General features: G+C 39.1%; 1 protein-coding gene across 1 annotated transcript in view; it reads left to right on the forward strand.

Annotated features, from left to right (window-relative positions):
• AFG3L2 (AFG3 like matrix AAA peptidase subunit 2) overlaps positions 1-27,169 on the forward strand; it is a gene marked incomplete at both ends in the record, with an annotated part of 42,393 nt that overhangs the window by 4,306 nt on the left and 10,918 nt on the right. Inside the window, 13 exons of the mRNA XM_084251919.1 lie at positions 708-804; positions 1,231-1,308; positions 3,321-3,424; positions 3,580-3,732; positions 7,116-7,190; positions 9,022-9,146; positions 11,064-11,337; positions 16,199-16,336; positions 19,268-19,421; positions 20,827-20,934; positions 21,028-21,153; positions 23,684-23,794; positions 26,424-26,539. Of these exons, the coding sequence (XP_084108045.1) occupies positions 708-804; positions 1,231-1,308; positions 3,321-3,424; positions 3,580-3,732; positions 7,116-7,190; positions 9,022-9,146; positions 11,064-11,337; positions 16,199-16,336; positions 19,268-19,421; positions 20,827-20,934; positions 21,028-21,153; positions 23,684-23,794; positions 26,424-26,539 (1,659 nt within the window). The remainder of the gene's footprint in view (positions 1-707; positions 805-1,230; positions 1,309-3,320; positions 3,425-3,579; positions 3,733-7,115; positions 7,191-9,021; positions 9,147-11,063; positions 11,338-16,198; positions 16,337-19,267; positions 19,422-20,826; positions 20,935-21,027; positions 21,154-23,683; positions 23,795-26,423; positions 26,540-27,169) is intronic.

Consider the following 27,169-nt stretch of genomic DNA (forward strand, 5'->3'; position numbering starts at 1 on the left):
TAAATTTAATGTGTGCAAGCAGCATGGTTCTGTAATTTCAGTAAATAATCTTGCATTGACCTTGTCATTGAGTAAGCATGAAGCGGCAGATTTTGCTGCTACAGATTTTAACAGTGCCAAAGTGAACGTGTTGGCAGAGAATGTGATTAAACTCTAATTTTTTTTTTAAAGATTTATTTATTTATTTATACAAGCACTGGGTACAGTCAGAAGCGCGGGAGGGTGAGAGAATTCACCAGAGCCAGAGTGGAGAGCAGAGCAGGCAGAAGGACCGAAGTACACACTGTTGAGGGGAGCAGCGGGCAGCAGGAGAGGTCTGCGTGCCATGTGGGACCCTGCTCTGGTGGCCGGGAGCAGCTGGGGATCGAACCGGCACTGCAGAGGCTGCGGGCAGCCTCGCAACCCAGCACTCAACCACTGCGCCACCAGGGAGGCCCTAAACTCTAATTTTTAATTATCTATGATTTGAAGTATTTTTGTCTTGTGGATCATATTTTGTCTCCTGGTTCTATTGTGAAAGACCTGGTTCTGTTGTGAAAGAGTAACACAGGGACAGCCTCAACTCCCCTTTAAAAGGGAATCTCCTTTTACTAGTCTATAACCACTTGTTAAAGGGAGAAACATTTCATTCAGTTTGTGATACTAGGAAATGAATCTTGAATTCTTTATCTTGATCTGACTTTAATACTTTTATTATCATGTTGCAGCTTTATCGATATGCCACAACACCAGCAACTGGCAGAAATTCTCTTTTGACAGATGTTATTGCTGCTTATCAAAAATTCTGTTCTCGACCTCCAAAAGGTAAATACTTAGGGGCTTCCATAATATGTGACATTAAGTTTGACTGTGATGTTCACTATTCTTGTTAGAGATGTGCCATCAGTAGATATTACTTAGCAGGTCCCTAGGTGTTGTTTCAGGTTGGATTTTCTATCTCCTCTAACCACCTTCTACTTCAAACTTCTGTCTGATAAGCAGTGATGAAAATGTCACTTTCACATATAACACTTTTATGGGTAATGAAATTGGCATACAAATGAGACTTTTTTTTTTCCTTTAACACCTTTGGGTGGTAAACTATATTATTTAGTTTTTGATTTACTCCTGCATAAGGAATGTTTGTTCTTAGGCTTTTTAATGATGTATCAACTGCTTTTAAAACAAAGAACACAAATACATAAAACCTGATGAATTTTAAAGTTATATTTTTTTCCCCTTTTCTAACAGGGTTTGAAAAATACTTTCCAAATGGAAAAAATGGGAAAAAAACTAGTGAACCAAAAGAAGTTATGGGAGAAAAAAAAGGTATCTTTTGAAAGGATTGTATTTGAATTTAATTGTTTTCCCTATTATATGATGCTGGTGATAATTTTCACTGAATGAGAAAGTGTTAAGTCAGTTCTGAAAGTGCAGATTACAAAATACATATAAAATTCTGCAGATCTTGTTTCATTTCAGCTTAATTTTTTGCTCACATTTTCTTCTCAGTTCAGGTTTTTTTTTCCAAATTGAACTTTAGGTTATCTTAGAGATACTGACCAACAATATTTGGTAAATATATTTGACACTTCATTTAACCCATTGAGAAAAATCTCTAAAAATCTAATGCATGACTTCAGGGCACATGTGTTGTAGTATAGTGCAGTGTTTTCAAATTATTTCTCGGAGACTTAACCTACGGACTCAGAGTGATTCAGTGACTGGGGGGGACTGTGGTGTCCAAACCTCCTGTCCCTGATTTCACATGTATGAAAGCATTTAGCACAGTATCTTGATATGTTGACATTCAATTGGCATCCTTTCTTTTTAGGGAAATATAAGGAAAATTATAATACAGCCCTTGTTTTTAAATGAATTTGGATCTAGTTGGAGAGACACATACATGCTTAAAGAATGCAAGGAGTAAAAGCCAGGCCAGGGGACAAGAAAAGGGAAGCATCAGTGTGGACTGGGTGGAGCATTGGTGACATAGGCGGCATCTCTAGTGTTGGCCAAAGGGAGCGGCAGGTAATCTTTTAATCTTGTTTTGGGGTAGCTTAATGACCATAGATCCACTTTTAAAATACAACCTGTTGACTACCTCTTGTGTATATGTTCCTCTGTCTGAAATACTACGGAATATTGTCAGACAGCTTTAGAAATGTGCTTTCTATGTATTCCCCTGCCAGTGCCTCCTTCCAGAGGGGACTTGCTTATCTTAGATACTGCCTCACTTAGGGCAGGAGTACAGAAACTTCCTGTATGCATCACAGTGGGATGAGCATGTCAGAAAGCCACAGTGCCTTGTAGCTGCTGAGTGGGATGATGTGCTGCAGTCTCAGCAATAGAGAGGTGGCTTCTCAGGAATTGAGATATTAGAATACATATATGTGGGTCTTTGGGTAGAAAAGTGGAAAAAGAAAGGAAGACATTAGTGACTGTATTAGTTTCCTACATCTGCCATAACAAAGTACCACAACTGAATGTTATAAGCAAGCAACTGTAAGAAACATGCCTTAGGGGTCTGGAGGCCAAAAGTCCAAAATCACTGTGTCAACAAGATTGGCTCCTTCTGTAGGTCACAATGGAAGACTCTGCTACAGGCCTCTTTCCTTAGCTTGAAGATGGCTATCTCTTCACTTTGCCTTTTTTCTTAAGCATGTCTGTCCAAATTTCTTTGTGTAAGAAGAATGCCAGTCATTATTGGATCAGGACCCACCCATGTGCCCTCTTTTTTTTAATTTGATTATTTCTGTAAACACCTTATCTCCAAATAAGATCACTGGAGTTAGGATTCCAGCATATGAATTTGAGGGGGACAGAGTTCTACCCATAACTTATTAATTTCAGATTCCTGGGAAGTAATTTGAGGTTTTCTTTAAGCCAGTTATCAAAATAATCATGACTTTCCTACAGAAGAAACTATTAATAGTATTCATTTTGTGGGAGTGGGAAAGGGGAGCACTTTTTACCTTCAGGTGAGACATTAGAAATTCACTTACCTGCATTCACATACCAGCTCTGTCACTAACCCTGCTGCAACCAGTTACTTGCTACAATTTCTTCATCTGTAAAATGGGTATGTACTAGTATACTTACTGTGCCATTGTGCAAATTTCATGAGATAATATATGTAAAGCATTGGCAAACCTCCTTGATAGTCACTCTTTGTATTACTGTCATTCTTTCTCTTAGTTCATAGTACTTTTTCTCATAGTACTCATTGTTTGCCATGAGGTATTCTGCAACAAGTCGCTTATTAAACTGTATTAATGAAAACCTTGTTCAGAGATAAAACTCTGCTATGATGCTGTATATTTTTTTTTAATTTTTAACAGACTCAAAGTCAGCTGGTACTCCGCGCCCTTCTGGAGGAGTTGGTGGTGGTGGAAAACGAGGAGGCAAGAAAGATGATTCTCATTGGTGGTCCAGGTTCCAGAAGGTTTGAGTCCAAACTGTGTGTTAGATTTGAGGATCCAGGGCTGGGACCAGGAAAGGTTGGGAGCTATAAATGGTTTGGAAATGATTTGGGTCCAACTTAGCATAGATTGCATTGTGACATTTCCTTCTCAGAAATTGTCTCCTTTCTTTGCCCAGGGTGACTTTCCATGGGATGACAAAGAATTTAGAATGTACTTTCTCTGGACTGCTCTGTTTTGGGGTGGAGTCATGTTTTACTTCCTGTTCAGGAGCTCCGGGAGAGAAATCACATGGAAGGACTTTGTCAATAACTATCTTTCCAAAGGCGTAGTAAGTATTTTATGGATTGATGGCTGTAGTGGTTCAAAGGTGAAATTCAGTTGATCAGACCAGTTAAGTGGTCAACAAGTTAGCCAAGCTTGTCCATCATAAAGTCACTGTTTTTGTAGTGGATTTTTTTTTTAATAAATAATAAATTTTATTTTTATATTCCCCATACAATTGCAGCCTCCCCCATTCTGACCCCAATCCCTCCCCTCCCGCCCCCCTAAAAGTGTCTCTGGTTCATAGTTTTTTGTTGATTTTGATTTTCACTTTCTTATAGTTAATCATTTTCCTGGTCCCTTATTTAAGTTTTCTAGATTCCTGCTATGAGTGAGACCATCTGGTATTTTTCTTTTTCTTTCTGGCTTATTTCGCTGAGCATGATCCCTTCCAGCGCCATCCATGTTGCTGCAAATTGCATGTGTTTATCTTTTTTGAATGCTGAGTAATATTCCATGGTATATATGTACCACATCTTCTTGATCCAGTCATCTATTTTTGGGCATTTGGGCTGTTTCCAAAGCTTAGCTATTGTAAACAGTGCTGCTATAAACATAGGGGTGCAGGTGTTCTTTGGAATTGATGTTTCTGTGTCCTTTGGGTAAATACCTAGGAGTGGAATTGCTGGATCATATGGAAGCTCTATGTTTAGTAGGTCCAGAAATCTCCACACAGCTCTCCACAGTGGTTGGACCAGTTTGCACTCCCACCAACAGTGCAGAAGAGTTCCTTTTTCTCCACACCCTCGCCAACATTTGTTGTTGCTAGTTTTTTTAATATGTGCCATTCTCACTGGTGTAAGATGGTATCTCATGGTAGTTTTGATTTGCATTTCCCTGATGACAAGTGATGTTGAACATTTTTTCATATGCCTGTTGGCCATTTGCATTTCCTCTTCAGAGAAGTTTCTTTTTAGCTCTTCTGCCCATTTTTTGACTGGATAATTTTCTTTGTTGTTGTTGAGTCTCATCAGCTCTTTGTAGTGGATTTTTTAAATGTAGGAAAGAAAGTACTACTACCAAGAAATCTGTTGACCCAGCAGTCTCCAAATTTCCAACAAAATCTTTGTTACCCTTCATGCTGGAACCTTGTTCAAGACCCATTCCTCCCAGTGTTGCCTTCGTAGCCTTCTGTGGGGTTTCCTTTTCTCACATGCCCTGCCTTTTCTCCCTGCTCTTGTGCCAGCCACTCCTAGCTTCTTTTCATATTTACAGCTTTCATTCTGTGAATTTGAAATCAGATAACTATGGCACACACAATGTATACAGGAGAGCAGATGGACTCTTCAATGCAGGTCCACGCAAGATTGCTTATGTGAGGCCCTATTTCAACTGTTGATTGCTGATGTTTTATGTGTTACTAAGAAGAGTTTGGTACATTGTCAGTGAAACTACAAAATACCATCAGTTGTTAAATGTGTATCGAATTCTGAGATGTTAAAAAAAGGTCATCTTTGAATTGATAAAATTCAAAGAGAACCAGGATAAGGCCTGCTGTTTAGACTTGGAGAAATTGCTTAGTTTCTCAGTACTTAATTTTTTCATCAGTGAAATAGATAACATTAAAGATATGATACTAGTATTTACTGAGGTAGTGTAACAGTGGGTAAAATGAAAGTGAATACTCAGATTTTTTAAAACAAGTGTTTCTTTCATAAAAATGAGGATATTACACATATAATCTCCAGATGAAGTGGGGAGCCTGCTTTTTAATAAGTAACTCCTGTCCATGTGTGGAAGGGGCTGCAGCCGTCCTGAGTGTGGCAACAGGTCCTTGGGAGCACCCTGCAGATCTACATCTCCTGATCGCCTGTTCTTTGGAAGCAGTCTACCATTTCCTCAACAGTTTTATAGGAGGTAGAGCACTTTAATTGCTCCTTTCCAGATACACTGCCTTTAGGGACACTTAACGCAATGTTCCAGCTTGTAGAATTATCTGGAGCACCCTCATTTTCATTTTTGACACGTTCCTTCCCAATGTCCTGTCAAAGCAGGAGAAAGACCTCTCCAAAGGACTTATTCTTCAAGTTAGTCTAAAGCCCTATCATGAGGTTTTTGAAAGTGTTCTTAAAAATCCTACATAGGGGGCCTCCCCAGTGGCGCAGTGGTTGAGCGCTGGGCTGCCAAACTGCCAGCAGCCTCTGCAGCACCAGTTTGATTCCCAGCCACTGGCGAGTGTCCCACATGGCGCGCAGACCTCTCCTGCCGTGCCTGCTGCTCCCCTCAGCAGTGTACTTTGTCAGTCTGCCTGTTCTGCGTCCTGCTCTGGCTCTGGTGGATTCTCTCACCCTCCCGCACTTCTGACTGTACCCAGTGCTGGTATAAATAAATAAATAAATCTTTAAAAAAGAAAAAAATCCTATATAGGTAGGAAGTTATAGGGAAAAACAGTTTAAACCATTTTATATTGACAGTGACAAAAATTTAAGTCTTACAATAGCAAGTGTGGGTGAGTATGTAGAACAATAAGAATACTAGATTAGGGGCCTCCCAGGTGGCGCAGCGGTTGAGCGCTGGGTTGCGAAGCTGCCCACAGCCTCTGCGGCGCCGGTTCGATCCCCGGCTGCTCCCCGGCCACCGGAGGAGGGTCCCACATGGCGCGCAGACCTCTCCTGCCGCCCGCTGCTCCCCTCAGCAGTGTACTTCGATCCTTTTGTCTGCTCTGCTCCCTGCTCTGGCTCTGGTGAATTCTCTCACCCTCCCGCGCTTCTGACTGTACCCAGTGCATGTATAAACAAAACAAACAAACAAATAAATAAATAAAACATGCCTCCATTTAAAAAAAAAAAAGAATACTAGATTAGAGAGCCACTTTAGAGAACAATTTGGCAGTGTCTAGTAAAGTTGAAGATCTGTATACCCTGCAGCCCATTCTTACTGTATCTGTGTACAGGTACATATCCCAGAGATATTCTTGAAGATGTGCCCAAAAAGGTATCTGCAGAAATGTTGACAGTTGTTTGTGATAGTGCGAATTTTGAAATGGTTGAAATGTCTGCTAACAGGAGAATGAATACATAACTAGGGGTGTGATCATAAAATGGGATTCCTTATAAAACTAAAATGTCAGCCTGGATAAAACCTCACAAATAAAGTTTAAAAACTGGCAAAAGTGAGTATACATATTGTTTGTAAGGTATGTTGATGTGTGGCTTGGACATGCTTTGGGATGGCCAGCACCAATATCAGACAGGGGCCAGTTCTGAGGAAAGGGTGTGACTGGTGGCTTCAACAGTGCTTGTCATGTTTTATTTTCTATGCCAGGTGGAGGAATATAGTTATGTTACTTGTTATTCTTTTTCGTATGTCTGAAATATCACATGCATTTTAGCTTAAAAGAAAATCTCAAGTCTTTTTCTCTAGTTTGAATTTTTAACCTTAAAATTTCAGGTAGACAGACTGGAAGTCGTCAACAAGCGTTTTGTTCGAGTGACTTTTACACCAGGAAAAACTCCTGTTGATGGGGTAAGTTATTTTTTTCAATTGATGTGAATTAGCTGTAAATTAACTTTTCATATTGGCAGTTGAAAGTGGACATTGCGTCACAATCCAGTAACCATACCAAATAGACCAGAATTGTGCAGGGCAGCAGTTATAGTCCTCACTAATGGGTGGAATTATGTTTGTATTTGTGACATCATTTTGGCTGTAAATTTAGAAAAGTGAAATCCCAGTTTTCAGTGTTTCAAGATAATGTAGATTTTTTAATACTGAGAAAATAATTTGGCTAAGAAAAAAATGTTAAAATCTGAATTGCTTGTGTCTTAAGACAGCTTTTTTTTCCAAGTCAGTCTTACCATCTCTCTCGACCCTTTTGTGATAGTTTTAATTTTCATTTCTTTCCCTATTTTAAAAGTAATTTGTATTTGTCTAATCAGTTTGAACTTTATTCCAGACAACCCAGGAGTTTAGGAAGAGAGGGAAGGGGAACAAAGGGGTATTTAAGGTTCTTGGTGATTCTTAGCCTTCCCTGGGCCAGACCCTGGCCACCACATCAAACTCCACTTGGAGTCCTGCATTCTTAACTGCCCTCCCACAGGACCAGACTTCATCAGGCTGCATCCCTTTTCTCTCCTAGGGTGGTTCATTTGACCATTTCCTAGTCATCATACCTGGATGGACAGGTAGTATTTAAGGAAAGCTTGAATTGATGGTGATCATCTCTGTGTCTGATAACATACAAGTAAATTTAAGAATATATGTAGAGCTGTAAGTTTCTAGTATTTCAGTTACTTTTTGGACAGTTGTTTTCTCCTCCCCCCTTCCATTTTATTTATATATATTTTACATCATTTTTCATTTTTTTACAATGTTTGCTTTCTTTTCTCAGGTGTAGTCCCCAGAGAATTTCTACCACCAGTTGGAACAGATTTTAGTATATGATAAAAATCCACAGTGTGTTTTCATGGTTGCATAAGAGAGGTAGTACGACATACTAGTTCGGGTCACTTGCCCTGAGACAGACTGACTAGGTCCAGATTCAGCCTGTATATGATGGGCAAGTGAAGTCACTCCTTTAATTTTTCATCTGTCAGATGGGGAGGATAGGGAATAGGAGTGATTCTCAACAAGTAATCACTAGCACGATATGGAATACTTCTGCGCTAGAAGCTAACTTAACCATTGCTTTAGAACTTTCTGGTGATCCTCCCTGGGGACCTCAAATTCAGTATAAGTGACTACAAGAGTAAGGTTTGGAACAACCAGGTGCATTTGTGTTCTTACTGGATGGTGGGGTGCCTTCCCAATATTCAGCTTCTAAATGTCATCCTGCTGATAAAGTAACTACTTCTTAGGGTGGTTTTGAAGATTGAATGAGTTAATATATAAAAGGGCTTAGAACAATGCATGACACTTAATAAGTGTTCAGTAAACTTTAGTTGTTCTTACTGTATCACATTCCTTGTTAGCTTGGGAATAGGCCACTGAAAAATTCCAGGGAAAGGGGGAGGAGGAAAAGGACACATGTATTATGCGACTGACGTGCTGCCCACTGCACCACAAGGGTCCCTAAAAAGGACGTATTTATTTAGAAAGGATTGTCTTTTCAAATAGATTTTTCATTTGTTTCTTTATTCTTTTGTGTTTATAATGTTAGTGCCACTGAGGAGTATTGCCAAAGAAATGTTTATTTACCAAGGACTGTGAAACTCTCACTCAGTGAACCAATCTTTTTTTTTTTTTTTAAAGATTTGCATGTACTCAGCATTCCTGAAAAATTCTTGAAACGTTGAACCCTTTAGTGAATTGAACCCTTACTTCCCTCTTCATTCTTTTTGTTTTTCTGCTTTTACAGCAATACGTCTGGTTTAATATTGGCAGCGTCGACACCTTTGAACGGAATCTGGAAACTTTGCAGCAGGAATTGGGCATAGAAGGGGAGAATCGGGTCCCTGTTGTCTACATTGCTGAAAGTGATGGGTAAGAAGCAGTGGGAATACAAACATGTCGAAGACTGTTCACTATGCTTGACGTAGTTCTCTGTTTTCAACATAAGTGGAAAGTTACATGTAAGATCCTAAATAGGCCTTTCTCAACTTAGCTAGAGTTTTGAAAAACCAATGGTATTGATGGGGCATGGGGCATGCTGCCCCAAATTATGTCCCTTTGACATACTGATTATTTTGAATTAAAGTTGCTTGAGAACTAGTGATGTAAGAAAGATACTGATGTTGTATCTTTGAAAGCGGGAGATAAATTCCCTATGTGAAAAAGTACCTTCCCTGTAGCAGGAGGTAGAGAGAATCCCTATTACCAGAGACAGAATTTGGGGTCAGGAAGGGTAATAAAACCCCTTTGTAATGTCAATTCCTGTCTTTTAAAAGGTATAAGTTCAGCTGGTAGCGTGGAGGATGGTAATAGCTGCCTGCTTTGACAGCTTCTTTGGGTATGGCATCTTTGGGCTACATACAAAATTAAATTTTTCTCCTGTTAATCTTTGGTTTTCAGCCAAGAATCTAGAACGGTAGAAGGAAAATAACTTCTCTCCCCTGCAGTAATTTACTGGTTTTTGTGAATTTTTCTACACATTTATGTGTATCTTGATTCAGAGGTGGTTTGGGATATTGAAGTTCATTGCCCTGTTTTTCAGTAGGACATTAGCATCAAGAGTCCCTTTATATTGAAGAGTGGCATTCTTTTAACTATCATTTACATTTGTATTTACAGTTTTCCAGGACTTTTAAGTAATTTTTCTTCTGCCTCAGAGCTGCTGCTTCCCTTACAGGGTTGTATTTAGTAAGGCACTTACAAGTCATAGACTTCCAAGTCATAGACTGATGAGAATGGCTCATTGATTTTGAGAGTTGGTCAACTTTAAGCTTCTATGGAAATTGGTATTGCCATTTAAGTGCTCATACACAACACCCAGGTAGATCTGGTCACTCCTTGTATACACTTACTTTAAATACAAACGGTATATCTTGCTATAGTGTTAACAGTTCTAGGATGAAACTCAAAATAAATCTTAATTTTTTAGTAAAAAATAGCAGTTCCCTCAGTTTTAGGGACTTCTTTGACTCTTTGTATAGCACTCCAATCTACTTCAACATGTAGATGCAAATAGTGAATGTGATTGTTTCACTTCTGATATATCCTTCAGCCTTTGAGGCTGTCATATAATTATTTAACTTTATAGACTAGTGCTAGAACATTACAAAAAGTTTTGTTTTACCTTCCCTTGAATCTTTATTGTCAGTGTGTGTTTTTTTCTTCCAGAAATAAAGCAAAAATAAATTTCTCATGGTTCTTGTTTTCTGCTGTAGAGCATTTTAAATTTTTGTAATAGATGAAAAACTAGACTTAACCAATATACAAGTTACAGATTAAAATTTCGAAGGGTAAGTTAAACTAAATTGCATTGTATTACCTAATATAAGTGTGCATCTGTGCCCCATAGTTACGTTGAAGTTAACTTTTATTAAGACAAACAAGCAAAAGGCAAAAGACTAAGTATTTTCTAAGGGCCATGTCCCCTGGGAGTCTCTGGGGAACCTGCAACAGCCACACAGCATGGCCCATGCTGTGGTCACCCAGAGTTAGCGCTCACCATTGTGTATGGGCCTTTTGAAACAGATATGCAAGTGAGTAATTTGAAAATTTCTTTGAAATGTTTTCCTTGGTCTTTCGTGATTGTATTTCAGTGATACTGACACACTAAGATTCTCCTTGAGCCTCCCATAAAATATCAGAGTATTCAGGTTTTTAAAAAATAGAAAATGTTGTAAGCAGTTATCAAAAAGTATATCTTACAAAACACTGAAAAAGTTGAAGACTTTTTTTTTTTTAAGACTAACATTGTTTTAAAAATATGCTCATGTTGTATGTGGTTCTCTTTAGTTCGTTTCTCTTGAGCATGTTGCCCACGGTGCTCATCATCGCTTTCTTACTCTACACCATACGAAGAGGACCTGCTGGTATTGGTCGAACAGGCCGGGGGATGGGTGGACTCTTCAGTGTTGGAGAAACCACTGCCAAGGTCTTAAAAGATGAGATAGATGTGAAGTTCAAAGATGTGGCTGGCTGCGAAGAGGCCAAGCTAGAAATAATGGAGTTTGTCAATTTCTTGAAAAACCCAAAGCAATATCAAGACCTAGGAGCAAAAATCCCAAAGGTAAATGTGCTTTCAGATTATTTGCAACCCATTAGCACCCAATTTTTTTTTAAAGATTTATTTATTTTTATATAAGAATTGGGGTACAGGCAAGATGCAGGGGGTGAGAGGATTCACCAGAGACAAAGCGGGGAATAGAACAGGCAGACGACGGACTGAAGTACACTGCTGTGGGGAGCAGTGGGCGAGACTGGAGAGGTCTGTCCCGCCATGCGGGTTTCTCCCTGGCCGGCCAGGAATTGAACTCATGCTGCAGTGGCTGCGGATTGCACCACCAGGGAGGCCAGCACCCAATTTTTTTGAAGTATTTCTTGATCTCTGAAGTTACAATCTTTTTTTAAAAAAAAAAAATATATATATATATATATATTCACATCATTGTTTATTTTTGTGCAGTGTAGTGTTTGCTTTCTCCTCTCAGGTGTAGTTCCCATAAAATTCCCACACCATTTCACCCTTGTACCATCACCATAGTCCCTTGTGCTCTTCCCTCCCCTGTTTTGATTCCTCTCCCTCTCCTCCCCGGCAGAATGTCTCTGATTCCTAGTTGCTCATTAATTTTGTTTTTTTTTTTTTATTTATTTGTTATTATTTTGTTTTATTTTCCTGATCCCTTATTTGGTTCCCCTATAGTCTTACCATAAATGAAACGAACTGATATTTTCCTTTTTCCTTCTGGCTTATATCATTGAGCATAAGCCCTTCCAGCTCCATCCATGTTTCTGCAAAAGGCTAAGTTAACTTTTATTTTTTAAAGATTTATTTATTTATGCATACAAGAACTGTAGTATAGGCCATAGGTGCAGATGGTGAGAGGATTCACCAGAGACTGACTGGGGAGCAGAATAGGCACATCTACTGAAATACACTGCTGAGTGGGCGGAACAGTGGGTGAGGCAGGAGAGGTCTGCTGTGCCATATGGGTTAGCTCCCTGGCTGGTGATCGAACTCATGCTGCAATGCCTGGAGGTAGCTTTATAGTGCTGTGACTTTAACCCCTGCACCACCAGTTAGACACCCTGAGTTAACTTTTTTGATTGCAGAATAATATTCCATTGTGTATATATACCACATCTTCTTGATCCAGTCATCTATTTTTGGGCATTTGGGTTGTTTCCAGGTTTTGCCTGTTATAAATAGTGCTGCAATAAACATAGGGGTGCATGTATTCTTCTGAATCAATGTTTTTGTGTCCTTTGGGTAGATCCCTAGGAATGGAATTCCTGAGTCATATGGTAGCTCTATTTTCAGTAGACTAAGGAGCCTCCAGACAGCTTTCCACAGTGGTTGGACCAATTTGCACTCCCACCAGCAATGTAGGAGAGTTCCTTTTTCACCACATCCTCGCCAACATTTGTTGTTGCTAGTTTTTTTTGGTATGTGCCATTCTTACTGGTATAAGGTGGTATCTCAATCTGGTTTTGATTCACATTTCCCTGATTATAGGGATTTTAAAGATTTTTTCATATGCCTGTTGGCCATTTGCATTTCCTCTTTGGAGAAGTGTCTTTTAAGTTCTTCTGCCCATTTCTTGACTGGATTGTCTGCTTTTGTTGAGTCCTGTGAGTTCTTAGTACATCTTTGTGATCAGTCCCTTATCAGTTGCGTGGAGTGCCAAAATTTTCTCCCAGACAGTAGGGTGTCTCTTTGTTTTGTTTAATGTCTGTTAGTTTGATGTAATCCCTGCTGTTTATCTTTTCCTTCTCTTTCTTTGCTTTGAAGGATGAGTCTTCAAAGATGTTATTGAGCGGTATGTCATGTAGTGTTTTACCTGTATTTTCTTCTGTGTATTTTATGGTTTCAGGTCTTATGTTCACTTTTATCCATTTTGAGTTGGATTTTGTGCATTGTGTGAGGTAGTAGTCTAGTTTCATTCTTTTGCATGTGGTAGTCCAGTTTTCCCAGCAGTATTTATAAAACAAACTGTCCTTGTTCCATTGTTCCATTGCAGATTCTTAGCTCCTTTGTCAAAGATTCGTTGTCTTTATATGTTTAGCTTTATTCTGGGTTTTCTATTTGATTCCATTGGTTTGTGTTTCTGTTTTTGTTCCAGAATCATATTGTTTTAATTATTTTGGCTTTTAGTATAGTTTGAAGTCAGGAACTGTGAAGCCTCATTCTTCTTTTTAGTCAGGAAATCTTTGGCTATTTGAGGTTTTTTTACATCTCCATATGAATTTCATCAATATTTGTTCTATTTCTTTGAAGAGTGTCACTGAGATTTTTATCAGGATTGCGCTGAATTTGTAAATTGCTTTCAGTAGGATGGCCATTTTAATAATGTTAATTCTTTGAATCCATGAGCAGGGGTTGTCTTTCCACATTGTTGTGTCTTCTATTTCTTTTAACAGTGTTTTGTAGTTTTCTTTGTGTAGATCATTCACGTCCTTTGTTAGATTTATTCCCGGGTATTTGATATTTTTTGTTTCAATTGCAAATAGGGTGGTTTTCTTAATTTCTTCTTCAGAGTGATTGTTTGCATATAGGAATGCTACTGATTATTTTTTAAAGATTTTATTTATTTTTGCATAGAATAACTGGGGTGTAGGCCAGAAGTGGGGTTTGTGTGACAGAATTCATCAGAGGCAGAATGGGGAGCAGACCAGATGATCTAAAATATACTGCTGAGGGGAGCAGTAGGCAAGACAGAGGAGGTCTGCTGTGCCATGGGGGTTAGCTCCCTGGCCAGGGATTGAACTCAGACCATTGCAATGGTATCCCTGATACTTAACCCCTAAGCCACCAGGGAGGTCAGGAAGGCTCTTGATTTTTTCTGTTGAGTTTGTATCCTGCTATTTTACTAAACTGGTTTATTATTTTAATTAGTCTTTCTGTGGAGTTTTAGGGGTCTAAAATAGTTATAGTTCTGCAAATAGTTATAGTTTTACTTCTTTCCCTATTTGGATTCCTTCTTTGTCTTTCTCTTGTCTTATTGCTCTGGCTAGGACTTCCAACATTACATTGAAAAGCAGTGGTGAGAGTGGACATCCTTGTCTTGTTCCTGATCTTAAATATTATTGAGAATAATATTGACTGTGGGTTTGTCATATGTGGCTTTTACACTGTTAAGGTATATTCCTGCTATCCTGAGAATTTCGAGGGCCTTCATCATAAACGGATATTGACTGTTGTTGAATGCTTTCTCAGCATCTATTGATATGATCATATGGTTTTCATTTTTCTTTTTGTTGATGTGTTGGATTACATTAATTGATTTTAGGATGTTGAATCATCCTTGTGCCCCTGGAATGAACCCCATTTGGTTTGTTTCTGAATTTGTTCTATGTGCTGGGCCGATGTGCCACTGGTACTGCTGGGCGTCTCTTTGAGATGCTCCTACTGGGACATCGGGAACTGGTGACCAGACCAAGTCTGATGCTGTCATACCAGTCTTCACAAGGACAGTGATGCTGTGATGGGTGCTATCCCTGAAGATCACCGAGTCTCTGTATGCTGAAGGTCTCTTCCCCAAAATATACATCTTAACCTTTGTTTTTCAGAGCCCTCCCTCTGCCTTCACTCAGTTCCAGAAGGGGGACATGGGATCTCTGGCCTCCCAACAGCCTTGTAGGCAGGCTGGAGCTTTCCTAGGACCCACTGTTCACCTTGTTGGCAGAGCCCTCTCTCTGCCTTTACTCAGTTCTGAAAGTGGGGCTAGTGGTCGCTGGCCTCAAACAGCCTCGCATTCAGGCCCTCACTTTCCTGGGACCAACTGCTCATCTTTGTTTGCGGAGCCCTCCCTCTGCCTTTTTTTCTGTGAAGTTATAATCTCATGAAGTTTGATTATTTTTTCTTTTCCATCCTCTCTTAACTTAGTCTTTGCTTAACTTGAGTTTTTTTGGATCAGTTGTATATGTATGTGAGTGCATCTCTTTGTAGAATATATATATTTCCCAGCAGATTTGTGTTCTCTCCTTTGGAAGCTTTCCCCAGCCTACCTCCAGTCTGATATATGCCCCACTCTCAGCAGCTGTAGCACCCTTGAGCATATTGCCTCCTGTCACTCAGTTTTCCCCTCATCCGATAGATATGATCTGAGAGTCATGATGCAGGATTCAGTGGGAAAGAGATAGACATCCTAATCTCCTCTCCTTTTCCCAGCAGACATCCCAGTACCCGCTGCTGGTGGTGGACTAGCCTTACTGATCTTTGTACTTCTAGGACCAGGTTTAGTTATTAAGTAAATGAATCAGAGATGTTTACTTTGTAAATCCATTAGTAAAGTTTAAAGAAAGGTCTTATAAAGGGAATTATTTTGTCTTTAATTTTCATGTTTAGAGGTCATGTTTTATAGTTTGTTGCTCAGCACACCCGTTCACATACCTAGACATTTCTACAACTTAAATAATTGTTATTTGAGCAAACCCTTATATTTTTTTTCTTTTTGCCTCAGTTCACCATTTGTCATTTGATTTTTACTACATTTGTGAAAGTTTAAAAAATGTAAATTGGGAGGGTGGTGTTTGTGTCTTAATATTTTTGTCTCCTGAATTATTTAAGTAAACCTCAGTCGGTTTATTAGTAGGTTCTTAGTTTATTAGTAGGTTCTCTGTATTGTGAGAAAGGTCTAAAAAGCAACACTCAAAATCTTACAAGAAGGGAAATATTTAAGGTAGTCTTACTATATTTAAAAAAAATAATTTCTAATAATCTTATTTTGTTACTAATATAAAAATATATAATATAAAATATATACTAATATATATTGGTAGTATAAAAATGTTCTACTGTAGTTCAGATGTTCAAGAAATATTTAGTATATAACTGTAAAATTATAAACAGATTTCTGACTTGGACTTATTTATATACAGTTTACTTTTCTGAATTCTAGTTAAATATATTTTCTTTTTTGTATTTGAAGGGTGCGATTCTCACTGGTCCTCCAGGCACGGGGAAAACACTGTTAGCTAAAGCCACAGCTGGAGAAGCCAATGTCCCCTTCATCACCGTTAGTGGATCAGAATTCTTGGAGATGTTTGTTGGCGTGGGTCCAGCTAGAGTAAGTCTTCTGTCCTGATGGTGCCACTTTCCCCCAATCCCCAAGGGAACTTGGGTAGGATGGCCGTGTTCCCTAGGTTATAAATGCCCCTTACCCCAAACAGGATTGGATTGTCTTTTTGTTACTGAATTCTAAAGAGTTTTTTTTAATACTCTGGATACTAACTCCTGATCAGTTGAATAATTTCAAGTATTTTGTCCCATTCTGTGGGTTATCTTTTTCACTTTCTTCATAGTGAATCACAAACTTTTTTTTTTAAAGATTTATTTATTTGTTTGTTTTGTTTATACAAGCACTGGGTACAGTCAGAAGCGCAGGAGGGTGAGAAAATTCACCAGAGCCAGAGCGGGGAGCAGAGCAGGCAGAGGGACTGAAGTACACTGCTGAGGGGAGCAGCGGGCGGCAGGAGAGGTCTGCGTGCCATGTGGGACCCTCCTCTGGTGACCGGGGAGCGGCCGGGGATCGAACCGGTGTTGCAGAGGCTGCGGGCAGCTTCGCAACCCTGCGCTCAACCACTGCGCCACCGGGGAGGCCCAAATCACAAACTTTTTTAATGAAATCCATTTTGTCTAATTTTTTTTGTTTATGTTTTTGGTGACATAGCTAAGAATTTATTGCCAAATCCAGAGTCATAAATATTTACTCCTGAGTTTTAGCTCTTAAATTTAACTCTGATTTTTTTGAGTTAATGCAATCCATTCCAAGTTAATATGATGTTAAGTAAGATTAAGTTTCAATCTTTTGTGTGTATAAGCACCATTTGTTCGAAAGAGCTCTATCTGCATTGAATGGCCTTGGCACTCTTGGCCATAGGTAAGATATGTGAGTTTATTTCTGGACTCTTAATTCGATCCTTTTGACCTATATGTGTGACTTTATGCCAGCACCACAGTGTCATGGTTACTTACTTTGTGGTAAGTTTTGAAGTCAGAAAGTATGAGTATATATTAATTTTTAAAGAAAAACATAAATTTTTATCCTGTGTATTTCACCAGTCGATTTTTTTTTTAAAAGCACAGTAGAATACAATGTGCTATCCACAATTACTTATCTAAACATTAGGGTACAGTTAATCACAAAATGTTGTATTAACCACTGACAGTGTTTTTGTTTCTTAATATAGTAATGGTGGGTTTCACCACCAATGGCATCATTGGTTCAGTGAATGATGATGGATGGAGTAGGTGATTTCAGATGGGTTTTGTAGGGCAAATAGTCTTAGGAAAAACAGAAGCATGAACCAGTTGAATGTTTATAATGTACAACAAGGACTCTAATATGGGTAAATGGGGAATTGAAGAATGGAGATGAGCTGTGGGTGGTGAGAGAGTTGAGGCCTTAATGGCATGGAGAACTAAGAAGTAGATGGAAAACTTGTTGGAGATGCTTGAGTGGGCCTGACTGGTATGAGAGTGATCAAAAGGTGGTCTTCAAGCAGTTGATATAGACGGAAGCTTGGCAGTGCTGACCATACAGGATTGGAGCAAAAGGTCATGGAAGAGGTTAGTCAGTGGACAGTGAATCCTAGAACTAAACAGACCTGGAACTCACTAAGAAAATGGTGTGGGGAAGGATCAGGCCACTGGAGGACAAAAGTGCTAGGAGGGTAGAGTGGCTGCCAGATGGAGGAGCCCCAGGCAAGCAGGGGAAGGGACTTCTAGCAGAATTACTTTGGCAATAGGAATAGGATATGAGGTGGACCCCAACTCCAGCTGGCTTGGAGCAAAAGATAAAATCCCCTTCTAGTTGGGAACTTTGCAGGACTAGTTTAGGCAAGGAGGCAAATGAAGTATTTAGGAAAGAGCATGAGGGGTAGGGGACTGTTGATCATAGATCTGGGGTTCATAGGATGAGAACATACAGAGATGAATTACACTAGATGTGTTCAGAGCAGTATAGGAATGCAAAATCAGAAATCTAGGCAGACGAGAGTTATGGGGGTCTTAGAAGTAAGTGAAGTGAAAGGGGTGTGAGGCATAGGCAAATTATATTTGAATATCTCAGAAGCAGTAGGTGATGGGATTAGACACTGAACTCCTTTAACCCACCTAGAATAGTGACTTATGATAGAACATAGGTGCAGTGAAACTGGGGGGAAGGCATTGTTTTTCACTCTGGGGTGATCACTGGGTGAACTTGGGTAGGTTACTGCCTTTGCTGTACATGAACATGTGGCCTAGATCTGTTAGTGTCTGCTTTGGTAATAATTTCCTGGGCATGAAATTACTTTTTAAAAATTATTTTCTTGTATCATGGGTCATCTTTCTATAGTTACTGTTCCCCTTATGTGTGACCCTCCCACCAGTAATCTATCTGAATACTGCTCACCCTCCCCCAGGTCTCCCTCCCCTGCTATGAGCACTCCCACTCTTCCCCTGCTGCACTACATAGATCTGTGGTTGGCCCACGGCCTTGTCTTTTTCCTGGGTGAGGACCTGGGCTCCTGGACCACAGTAGACTGGGCTGCTCTAATCACCAGGTGCAACTGTGAGGCAGATAGCAAGGCAGAGTCATTCAGGAGCCTCTTATAGGGCAGATGTGTGGAGTGGTTCTCCAGACTCCAATTTTGGAGCTTCCTATGCGAGGGAGTGCCCCTCCTTTCAGCCTCCCACTTCAATCAAATTGGTGCAAGACATCAGTTATTCAGGCACACCTGCTGCAGAACCCAGAGTAATTTGAACTTTTAAACTAATTAGAAAGTTTATAGCTTTGCTGCTTTATCTTTTTATAGGGGAAAACTGTGTTGATGTTAAAAGGCAGGTATTAGTGCTTATTACATATGCATTAATTTATGAGATTATAAAAAGAATACTAGACAGTCTGTAACTCAAAAACATTGTCTTCCTATGGCATGGAAACTTGACTTTTATTTTTTACTAGAATAGGTGGTATTCTCTTTCAAGTGACTTTACTGTTTATACCTTTACCCAGGTCCGTGATTTATTTGCCCTTGCTCGGAAGAATGCCCCCTGCATTCTTTTCATTGATGAAATAGATGCTGTGGGAAGGAAGAGAGGAAGAGGCAACTTTGGGGGCCAGAGTGAACAGGAGAATACCCTCAATCAATTACTTGTGGAAATGGATGGTGAACATGCATGTTTTTTGTATTTTAAACTAAACTTTCTAATTGTTTTATGCATATCTAAAATGAGACTCCTCATGGTGATGTTTAGGGGAAAAAAGTATTGTTTAAAACAAATACACTTTTGAAGGCTCATTTTTTATCAGTACAGATAATAGCAAAATGTTCTTATTTGGAAGTCTACCTTAATTTAGTATTGGTGTTAAGATGATGTTTAGGAAAAAAATTGGTGAAATGATTTACAGAAGAATTATAGTACCATTCTTAAAACTGTTTATGATTTCTGGAGCATCATGAAACCCAGGAAGATTCTGGAAGAATTCTAGAAGAATCCAGGAAGAATCTGAAAGATTCTGAATACCCTTTTACTAAGAGAGTAGTGTTTTTTTCTACGTTAGTTAGCTTTTATTTTAGGAAAGCCAGTTCTTCAGCTGGCTTATGTACTGCCTGCTGTGAGATAGGTGGATGTTGTTTTGTGCTCTGAAAAGCACTGTGCCAAGGATTGTGCAATTCTGAGCTGGATGTAATGCCAAAACTGAAAGGTAGAACCCTCCTCTAGTCTACCTCTTACAGAGCTCAGCACCTGAGCTCTTCTAGTACCAGGGTCCTGGGGATAAAGGCTCTGGCCATGGCATTGATGTTTGACAAATGGCCAATAAAACTGAGCAAAGTTGAGCCTGAAGTAAGGGTCAGAGGTGAGGATGCCTGTCTTCAAACATGCTGTGATTTGTTCTGTAGTTTATGGAGTTTAGAAACATTTGCAAATGTAGTTTTATTGATTTTAAATCATTTTAAAAGTTGACAGTATAATCTAAATTTCTAGTTAAATAAAAATATTTGGCTATTTGTCTTTAGAAAATTGATTCTTAAAGCTTTAAGTCTTTATACAGGCATAACTTGGTGATATTTTGGGCTCAGTTCCAAACCACTACTATGAAGTGAATATCACAATAAAGCAAGTCACATGAAATTTTTGGTTTACCAGTGCATATAAAAGTTGTTTATTCTGTATTGTAACCTGTTGAGTGCAGTAGCATTATGTCTAAAACATGGTTTCCATACCTGAATTAAATGTGACACAGGTACAGTGTGAGCCTGTGTAATGGGAAGATGGCATTGATAGAGTTGTTTGACGCAGGTTTGCCACAAATCTTCAATTTGTAAAAAACTCATAATCTGCAAAGCACAATAAAGCAAAGTGATAAAGTGAAGTATGCCTGTATGTGAATATTATCACAAAGACAAGATGAATAGTAAGAAAATCATCTAGGTTTGTGACTTAACAAGCACTAGATAATAAATTGAAAAAATATTTTACAATGGCAATGCTCAAACATTCTTAACAGATATTCTTACTTGCTGCCTCATATCACTTAATAACATTGCATCTTTGTTACTATCTTTTCAGGTTTCAACACAACAACAAATGTAGTCATCTTGGCAGGCACCAATCGCCCAGATATCCTAGATCCTGCACTGATGAGGCCAGGACGCTTCGATAGGCAGATCTTTATTGGTGAGATGATTTTCATTGACTTCAGTCCATTTCTCACAAGGAGAGATGTAGTTGCTCATGGTCATATTTTCCCCTTAAAAATTATTTCTTCAGGACCACCAGACATAAAAGGAAGAGCCTCTATTTTCAAAGTTCACCTCAGACCACTAAAACTGGATAGTGCCCTGGAAAAGGAGAAACTAGCGAGAAAACTTGCATCCTTAACACCAGGGTTTTCAGGTAAGTGGAATATAATGTACTTTTTAGTCTAAGTCAATAACAGTTACCAGATAGCTTAGCTTGTTCCCACTCGCTTTGGTGTTTCTTAGTTGTAAATTATTACCTTTTCTTATGGGAAAGTTCAAACTCAGACAGAAATTGAGGAAATAGTATCATAAACCACTCTGCAATATATCCAACCTTATCTCAATTATATCCCAACACTCTTCCCCCTGCTGCTCTATTACTTTGTGACAAATTCCTTGACAATGTATCATTTTCTCTATAAATGTTACAAAAATTATTCCTAAATATTTAAAAAATATTTTTCTTAAATCTAGCTTTTATTTATTTTTACTTTTTTTTATATAGAAGAAATGGGGTATAGGCCAGAAGTTTGGAGGGGGCGGTGGTTGAGAGGATTCACCAGAGACAGAGTGGTGAACAGAACAGGCAGATTTACTGAAATACACTGCTCAGGGGAGCCGTAGGTAAGTTAGGAGAGATTTGCCGTGCAATAAGTGGGTTCCCGGCCTGACCAGGGATCGAACTTGGGCCACAGTGGTGAAAACACTTGAAGCTTAATCCTAGGCCACCAGGGAGACCCTGTTCCTAAATATTTTAATTTTTTTTATTTTTTAAAAGATTTATTTATTTTTATACAAGAGCTGGGGTACAAGCCAGAGGCACGGGAGGGTGAGAGGATTCACCAGAGACAGAGCAGGGAGCAGAACAGGCAGACAACAGAAATACACTGCTGAGGGGAGCAGTGGGCGTGACAGGAGAGGTCTGCGGCACCATGTGGGCTCAAACCCATACCGCTGAGGCTGCGGACAGCTTCACAGCATGGTGCTCAACCCGCTGTACCACTGGGGAGGCCCTCCTAAATATTTTTAAAAGCAACTCTATTCAGATAAAATTAAGGTACTAATAAAAAAGTTGTGCAGCTGTCACTATAATTTTCAAACATTTTTGTCATTCTGAAAGAAATCTACCAACCATTCCCTCCACTTTTAACCCTAGGTAACCCGTAATCTACTTTCTGTCTCTGTAGAGTTTTCCATTCTGTATATTCCATGTAAATGGAAAAATATAACTTCTGACTTCTTTCACTTAGCTTAATATTTTCAGAATTCATCCATACTGTAGCATGTGTCGGAATTCATTTATTTTTATGACCAAGTAATAGCCTATTGTTTGGGTGTACCACACCACATCTTTTTTATCCATTCCAGTTGACTTGGGTTGTTTCCATTATTTGGCTGTTGTGAATAATGCTGTTATTAACATATGCATGTACAGCTTCTTTGTGAACATGTTTTTATTTCCTGTGGTTATATACCTAGGAATGGAATTACTGGGTCAGTTTTGAGGAAGTGCCTAACTCTTCCAAAGCAGCTATACCGTTTTACATTCCCATCAGTAGCAGTCTGTGAGGGTTCAGATTTCTCCACCTCCTCACTAACACCTGTTATTATATGTCTGTCTTTTTGATAGTAGCCATCCTTGTGGAAATGAAGTGATATATCATAATTTTGATTTTAATTTCTCTAATGATTAGCACAGAGTTTTAATATAAGATGTGATCTTTCTTCTCATTCCCTGTCTCCCTCTTCTAAACTCAAAAGGAAATGAAAAGAACATTTGATAAGTTTAAGAAGATTACACATGACTCTATGGTCAGAAGAAGACAGACATCTTAAATTTCCCAGGGGACCTAACTTTTTTTTTAAAGATTTATTTGTTTATGCATACAAGAACTGAAGGTACAGGCCAGAAGTGTGGGGGGTGAGAGGATTCACCAGAGACAGAGTGGGGAGCAGAACAGGCAGACTGACTGAAATACACTGCTAAGGGGACCAGTGGGGGGAGACAGGAGAGGTCTGCTGCGCCATGTGGGTAGATCTCTGCAGGCTGGGGATCGAACTCATGAGGCAGAGGCTACGGATAGCTTCAAAGTGCTGTGCTTAACAACCCTTGTGCCACCAGGGAACCCCAGGACCTAACTTTTTACTTTTACTTTTTGTCTTTGGACTTTGTTTGTTCATTGAGCACTTATATTGTACTGTAGCTTATTTGTGTTTCCATTTACTTTATCTGAAACAGTCATTTAAAGATTCTGTGGGTCTAAGAAGCTCTTGGATAGTTTCACCTGTTTAACTTTTCATTGTTTAACTGAATGAACTAGGTTACTTTAATGCTTATGCTTTTCATTTCATGTAAGTCCCTTTCCCAATAGATGGTGAAAATAAGTTTACAAACATTCTTTTAAAATACTTAGTTTTCTATTATATAAACCATATTGTCTACGATGGTAAATGTTAACCCATTATTGCATATTACTAATACTTATCTCAGGTCAAAGGATTGTTCCTAGGCTATTAATGAATCCTAGAATAGCTTAGGGTTAACATGAACCAAACTGAATTATATTTACATTAAACCTTTATCGAATCTGCTGAATTGACTGTGAAATCGGTCATTTATAATGGGTAACTAATGAGTTTGAGTATACTTGATGGGTAAATTGTTCTTTGTGTTTATTTTGCAGGAGCTGATGTTGCTAATGTCTGTAATGAAGCTGCTTTGATTGCTGCGAGACACCTTTCAGATTCTATAAATCAAAAACACTTTGAACAAGCAATTGAACGAGTCATTGGTGGTAAGGCAGCTGAATGTAATTCAAATTAAAAGGTGGATAAAATGAATATAAGGCTAGGGATTCTCTGTTCTGGCAAGACTTGAAGCAAAGAACAGTCCTAGGGCATCCCTATCTACTTGGGCCCTGCCCCCTTTTGCTGTCTGTATAGGTCACTGAGTAGATGTTGGTTGAATCTGAGACAAATAATCCACACTCTCCCTCCCTCACATAGACAGCAAGGAAAAAGGTGTCTTCCCTTGAATTATACCAATCTAGTTTTTTGTAAACACTCATAACTTTCCTATTTTTAAAAACTTTATTACAGGGGTTAAATATGCTCTGTGCTTGAAATAATGATGAATAAAAATTGTAACCTGAATTTGCTCAATCCACCACCACAGCAGAGGTCACATGATGTATTTTCTTTGCTGCCTAGTAGCTTATAGCTTAATATCCATAAAAAGGTTACTAGCAATTCAAGAATTTGTGCATTCAAAGGAGGGAAAAGGGGTCCATTAGCACTTCAAAGAAGAGACAGTTTTAAATTAGGATTGGTAGAAAGAGGGAATAAGGCATGTCATGGAAGTGGCATGAACAGAAACTGGTTTGGAATTAGCTGTTTCAGGGAGGGAAGTAAACTCTTAGATCCAAGTTCCTGTGGAAAGTGAAGCAAAAAGTTAAATTTAAGTCTAAATTTTAGAAAACCCTGAATGTTGACCTTAAAGGCTTTTTATTTTTTAATTAAATTTTTTTTTACTAATTAAACTTATTTTCTTACATCACTGTAGGCCCCATAGCAGATGTTAGCATAGGTAGTCTCAGTGGCAATAGACAACAAAAAGACAACCTTAGAGGCCATGGGAAGACGGTGACACTCCAAGAGGAACTCCTGCTTCTGAGGCAGGCAGGATATGCACAAAGACTCTGCAGCACTATGGTGGTGTGCAGGGGGGGATCCCAGGCAGAGGAAAAGGTGCCCATCAGTAAATGTTGCCAAATGCCCACAATCAGTGGCAGAGGAGAAAAAAATGAGTCAGCAAAATCACCAAAACTGTGTCACAGGCTGAATGGTGCATTGGTGAATAAGACAAAGAAGCAGTGCCATTAAAAGAGACCTAGGAGGTTGGAGAAGATGGGAGATGGGCAGGGACATGGTTATAAAGGAGTTGACAACAGCAGCCCCAAGCGATGTGGGTACATTAAGGGCAATGATGTTTGGATTTGGCAAGGAGACTCATTTCCTGGTAACTTGACAATGGCAGTTTCGGTTGGTTGGAGAGTACTAAGCCATATTCATGGATAGTTCATTGAAGATTTAGAGCTAGTGTAGCAAAGCGCTTAACTGCAGGGGTAGGTTCAACAAACACCTAATATTGAATGAATTAACAGGCTAATATTCCAGAAATTTATTATGAAAAGATAAAATCTAAGGTGATAGAATAGTGGATGGAATTAAAGTAATTTACTGTAGAGACAAATGAAAATTGCTTATTTGTGGTGCTTTTTTAGGTCAAAGGGAATCTCAATGCTTCATAGAAAAGAGAGTGTGTGAAAGAGAACAGGGTGGCAAGGAGAGTAGGGGCCTTTGCCCTGTGGTGGACAGGTACTTATCTATTTACAGCTCAGCTATTGTAAAGAGTCATAAGCAATTTTTCTGTAAAGAATAGCATCCTGAAAAAAACAAAAATTCCTTTGAATTTTAGGGTTCATTTCAGGCAAGCAAGAACTGTTTATGGAAAAAGAGGTCTTGTTAACTCAGCTCTGTAATTTCCCATCCTTGTAGTGATGTTACATACTTGTCTTGGATTATATCTTTCATTATTTTTTTAGTTTTCCAAACTCTTCAATATATTATCAGTTGAGAAATTCTCTCTAATGGGTTGCCATGATGAAACAAAACTTATGGTATGATTTCTTTGTACAAACTATGTACGGTCATTTTTTAACAGTGCAAAGATACAAACAAGGTCCAGTGTCAACCTGTATCCATACCAGGGAGGACTCATGCTTGGATTAGGGGTCCTTTAGCTCTGTAGTCAGTATGCCAGCCACCACATCATTTCCTGGGGTTTATCTTTTCTAGTCTAACTGCTGCTGCTTTGCCTGGCTCTTGGAACCCCTTGAGCTTTTTGGTTATGTGAAAGGTGCTGCAGCATTAGCTTCGCTGACTCTAAATAGGTATTCCCAGATCCTGTTAACTAGCTGAGTACTCCCTGTGATTACCGTCTGCCTTTAGTCAGGGAAGAGATAGCATGCAGTCTCTTATGGCAGGCATCTTTGTTTACCCAGTGCTGGACAACTCCAAATACCTAGACTAAACAGGGTGAGTTCTTTCCAGATTTTTAAATTTTCTATAAATTTTATATTTTAAATTGATCTAGGTATTGAGTTTTCTTTGACATTTCTATTTCTCAAAACCATAATTAATAAAAAAGTAGGCCTGGGATAATTGTTGTTAAATGTTTTTTTGCTGTAATTGGCCATGTTTTGAAGTTGATCCTTTGCTTTTATTCTGACCTCAGTTGGGAATTGTTGGGTTGTTATAGGCTGCTTACATCCTCTGTAAAGCAGTGTGTAGTATTGTATAACTGTTGCTCTATGCTGGAGTTACTAAAGCAATAGCTTTTGGTTTTTTGTATTATTTTATCAGGCTTAGAGAAAAAAACCCAGGTTCTCCAGCCTGAGGAAAAGAAGACTGTGGCATATCATGAGGCAGGTCATGCAGTTGCTGGCTGGTACCTGGAACATGCAGACCCACTCTTAAAGGTAAGGCAGCTTGTGTTGAACAGTAGGCAAGCCAACTTAGTCATGTCCGTAACTGAGAAGATTGCATTTCCACGAAGGATAAATATTAAAAGAAATTTGCTAGAAATTTCTGGAAGCGATGGTGGAAGCAAAAAGTGCCCAGAAGCAGACCAAATTGGAAGAGAGTTTACTCTCAAAAAGCAGCATTGCAAAGAATTGGGAGTTTGTAGCTTTCTTGTGTAAGCATATTCCCTAACCTCCAAGGCCCCAGTGGTAGAAAATACTGAACTTACCATCTTGAGGAAGCAGAGGAGTAAAGTTAGGGTTTGAAGAATAATGGAAAAGTAACATGAAACTCCTGAAAATAGGAAAGCTACAAAGTGTTTAGACCCAAATCCAACTAGTAACTGCACAGTTTCCTGACTGGCTGCTAAGCTTGGTATACATAGGAAGACCCCAGAAAGCCTGGCAAAAAAGGAAGCAGAGACCAAAGAGACAAAGTGCACCAAGTAAGAGTGTTCAATTTTCTGTTTTTTTTTTTTCCAACCATGTACCTTTCTCAAACAAATATATCACAGATAGGCAGGAAGCAGCAGCCTAGCTAACTGCTGATGTTAAGGAACATCTGGAAATTGAGGGGAGTCCCTTGAA

The sequence above is a fragment of the Talpa europaea genome (assembly GCF_964194135.1).
Source record: "Talpa europaea genome assembly, chromosome: 13".
In the NCBI taxonomy this organism is placed as follows: Eukaryota; Metazoa; Chordata; class Mammalia; order Eulipotyphla; family Talpidae; genus Talpa; species Talpa europaea.